The 3297-nt window shown below is 36.6% G+C and overlaps 1 protein-coding gene across 1 annotated transcript; it reads right to left on the reverse strand.

Moving 5' to 3' along the window:
• Positions 1-533: 533 nt before the first annotated feature.
• On the reverse strand, positions 534-1750 carry LOC138902453 (uncharacterized). The gene is made up of 2 exons (XM_070190322.1): positions 1208-1750; positions 534-1109 (listed from the first exon to the last, which is right to left on the reverse strand). Exons 1-2 carry the CDS (start codon positions 1748-1750, stop codon positions 534-536), a joined length of 1119 nt encoding a protein of 372 aa, XP_070046423.1.
• Positions 1751-3297: the final 1547 nt, after the last annotated feature.

Below are 3297 nucleotides of genomic sequence, written 5' to 3' on the forward strand. Positions count from 1 at the left end.
TAATTGTTCCTCTATCTAGCTTAGTGACTGATTTAAACAGTTGTTTGTCACTCGTCATATGTCTGGAACACGCGCTGTCGAGATACTATTTTCCTTTCTGATTCTTCTTGCGGTGTTCCTGCAAAACAAGATTACTTATTTTTAGGTACCCAAGCATGCTTGGGTCCTGAATGGTTAGAGTGTTGAGTGTTAGTTTGATTTGAAGATTTAGGTCTCCAGACCCATCTCCTGTTATCTTTTAACCTGCAATGATTTGAGGTGTAACCTCTTTTACCAAAATAGAAGCAAGATGAGCTGTTAGAGTTACCAGCACCTCTTTCAGCTTTAATTTTGCTCCTGCAATTGTTAGTACTATGGCCATTTTTACCACAAAAAGAACAAGCAAGAATTTTCTGTTTGTGATGAGTAGTCTGATTTGACTTGACTGGACTGTGACTCGTGGTCTTTTGAAAGCCATTCAATTGAAGCTTAAGTTCATTTACTTCATCTTGTAGAATATCACGCTCAATTTTGCGCACTTCCAGTTTCAAGGCCTAGTCTTTCTTTTCTCTCTTGATCCTTCTGAGCTTATTTACAACACTTTCTATATCTGCAAGAGCAATATCAACAAATTCTTGAAGTTCATAACAATTAGGGCATAAGGAAATACGTACCTCATTAGTTCCTTCGTCTGCCAAGAGACAAGGTTCTCTTGAGTCGTCTTCCTCATCATTGTTGACTGCCATCAATCTAAGTTCTGCTGAATCTTTATTTTCACTTATGGCCATGAAACATATGTTAGCAATTTCCTCGTGATCATACTCTTCCTCATCACTCCAAGTTCCGAAAGCTTTCTTCTTTTGTATGTTTATGATGAGCTTCTTCTTTAGTTCAGGACAGTCAACTTGAATATGACCAAACTTTCCACATTCATAGCACCTTCTATCATTTTTATCAGCTTCATTGCGCATCCTTCCTTTCCTAAAGTTAGTCTTCCCTCTTCTGTTATTCCTGTTTATTCTCATCATGCTAGTTACGACTTGAGAGAGCATAGCAATGTTTTTATCTTGTTCTCCTCCTTCTTCCTCCTCTTCATTTTTTGATTCAGCCGTAGTTGCCTTAGAGCACCTCTGAGTTTATCATAAGAAATTTTGTCCAGATCTTGACATTCCAAAGCAATGACCTTTGGCTGTCAAATAGTAGGTAAATTTCTGAGGATCTTTCTAACATGTTCTCCACTTTTGATAGGTCTACCAAACGACTTGAGATCTCCAAGAATTTTGTTGAACCTGAAAAATATTTCTTCTATAGATTCACCATCCTTCATTTGAAATAACTCGTAGTCCCGAACCAAGAGATTTATCCTAGTTTCTTTCACTTTGTTGGTTCCTTCGTAAGTGACCTCCAGTTTGTCCCATATTTCTTTGACAGTTTCGCAACTTGATATCTTTTTATATTCTTCTCCACTGATAGCATTGTACAGTAGATTTTTTGCTTTTGTATTAACAGTTATAACAGCAACTTGTTCATTAGTGTAATCATCCAAGTCAAGAGGATCAGTTGATACGATGACTTGACCATTTGCATCCTTCTTAGGAGGAATTGGAAGATTTTCCTTTTCTATCACACGCCATACTTTGATGTCATATGGCATAGTATAAATTTCCATGCACACTTTCCAGTGCGAGAGGTGATGACCGTTGAAGTAGAGGGGTCGAACCTGAGAGGTTCCATCTTGAAATAGAGCACCAATAATAGTGTTAGATCCCATGATCTTTTCCTCACTAGCAGTTAAGCAAAGATTGTGAGCCTTTCTCTGATACCAATTGAAAGTACAAGGGGAGGGGGGGAATTGTTGGCTATTTAAAATATAGTCGACTAACAGAAGTATTAGTTGACTAACCACATTGCAGAATGAAAGTAAGCAATAGTGAAAAGTAAATAACACACAACAATTTTATACCGGTTCGGTACCGTCGTGGTACTTACATCCAGTTTTCCTTGGGTCACAAGGGTTCCCTTAAGATCTTTAAAAGTGTTACAACATAAATGGTTTTAACTCGTTCACCACCAACAAAAGGTATCAATAATGAGTTCTGAGTATTCGACACAACTCTATTTTGTGTTATAGATCTTCCTATCTTTTGAGACACTCAAAACTAAGAATTACAGTGTTTAGGCTAAGAAGTGGATAGACTTAGAATACAATGTGTGTAGTTGCGCCAGCCTTCTTCTTGAAAGTATCAGCCTTCTTATAGGAGAGAAAAGAACCATTGAGTCTTCGACGAAATTAAAGGCGCAAGATCTTTATAAAAGAAATTTAACCCGAGGGGTGCCTCTTCGAATCCTGCTCTTTGAAGAACCCAGATTCGATTGTGACTTTCCTTGTTACTAGATTGTATTGAGGAGCCATTTATGCCTGGAGTGAGTTTATTTCTGGACACAGAATATTTGCTGGCAAGCTTCTTGATTGAGTATCCGTGATTGGCAATCTGAACTCCTTTGATTGAGGACGAATAAATTGGCTTCTCTTGATTGACCATTAATGTAGCAATCGTATCTTAAACAACATCTTCATTCTTTCCTTTTTTGCTATTTCGAATCCTGCAGTCCATGTATGTAGCAATCGCATCTTGATTAGCATCTTCATTCTTTCTTTTTTGCTAGTTCGAATCCTGCAGTACTACAAATTTAACATAAGACAATATTGTCATCATTGAAACTTAAACTTAAACTTATCACTATATGTCTTCTTTAACCGCACTTGTTGTAAGTCGCCTTTGTGCATTTACTGAAGTAATACATGTGAAAAGGCCGGCAGGAGCAGATGCAATGTAGTAGAGGCGGGTTCAATTGAACCCATAACGTTCGATACTAAGTAAAAGTTTGTGTAAAATTCATTAAAAATTACAAAAATAATTGATATGAACCCATAATTTTAAAAATATAATAGGTTCAGCGTTAAGAATCTTAAAAGTTGAACTCATAGAGTTTAAATCCTGCCTTTGAAAAGGCGAAAAATATACGTTGCAGATAAAAAACTAAAAAACCATGTGACTTCAAAAAAAAAAAAATTATACCATAGAATACGAGGAAGGATTTTTTGTTTCTCGGTGAATGATATTTTGCACCCAATGGTGACTTTTTTCAACTTGAGAAATTTAAACATCTTTAATTTCAAGTAGTTTAGACATCCTGTTCAGTAAAAAATGACGACCGTCGAGAAATTGCATATATGTGGTGTCGACGCCAGAACTCATTAATTACTTGAACATGAGAAAGTGAAAGAGGTTATTGCAGGGATGTAGAAGACAAATA

This window comes from Nicotiana tomentosiformis, chromosome 12 (genome assembly GCF_000390325.3).
Source record: "Nicotiana tomentosiformis chromosome 12, ASM39032v3, whole genome shotgun sequence".
In the NCBI taxonomy this organism is placed as follows: Eukaryota; Viridiplantae; Streptophyta; class Magnoliopsida; order Solanales; family Solanaceae; genus Nicotiana; species Nicotiana tomentosiformis.

Excerpts from the sequence above, each read along its gene's own strand:
- LOC138902453 (XM_070190322.1), bottom strand. The coding sequence starts at position 1,750 with ATGGGATCTAACACTATTATTGGTGCTCTATTTCAAGATGGAACCTCT. Across the intron at positions 1,110-1,207 it reads CTATCAAAAGTGGAGAACAT|AGGTGCTCTAAGGCAACTAC; the intron begins GTTAGAAAGATC and ends TGATAAACTCAG.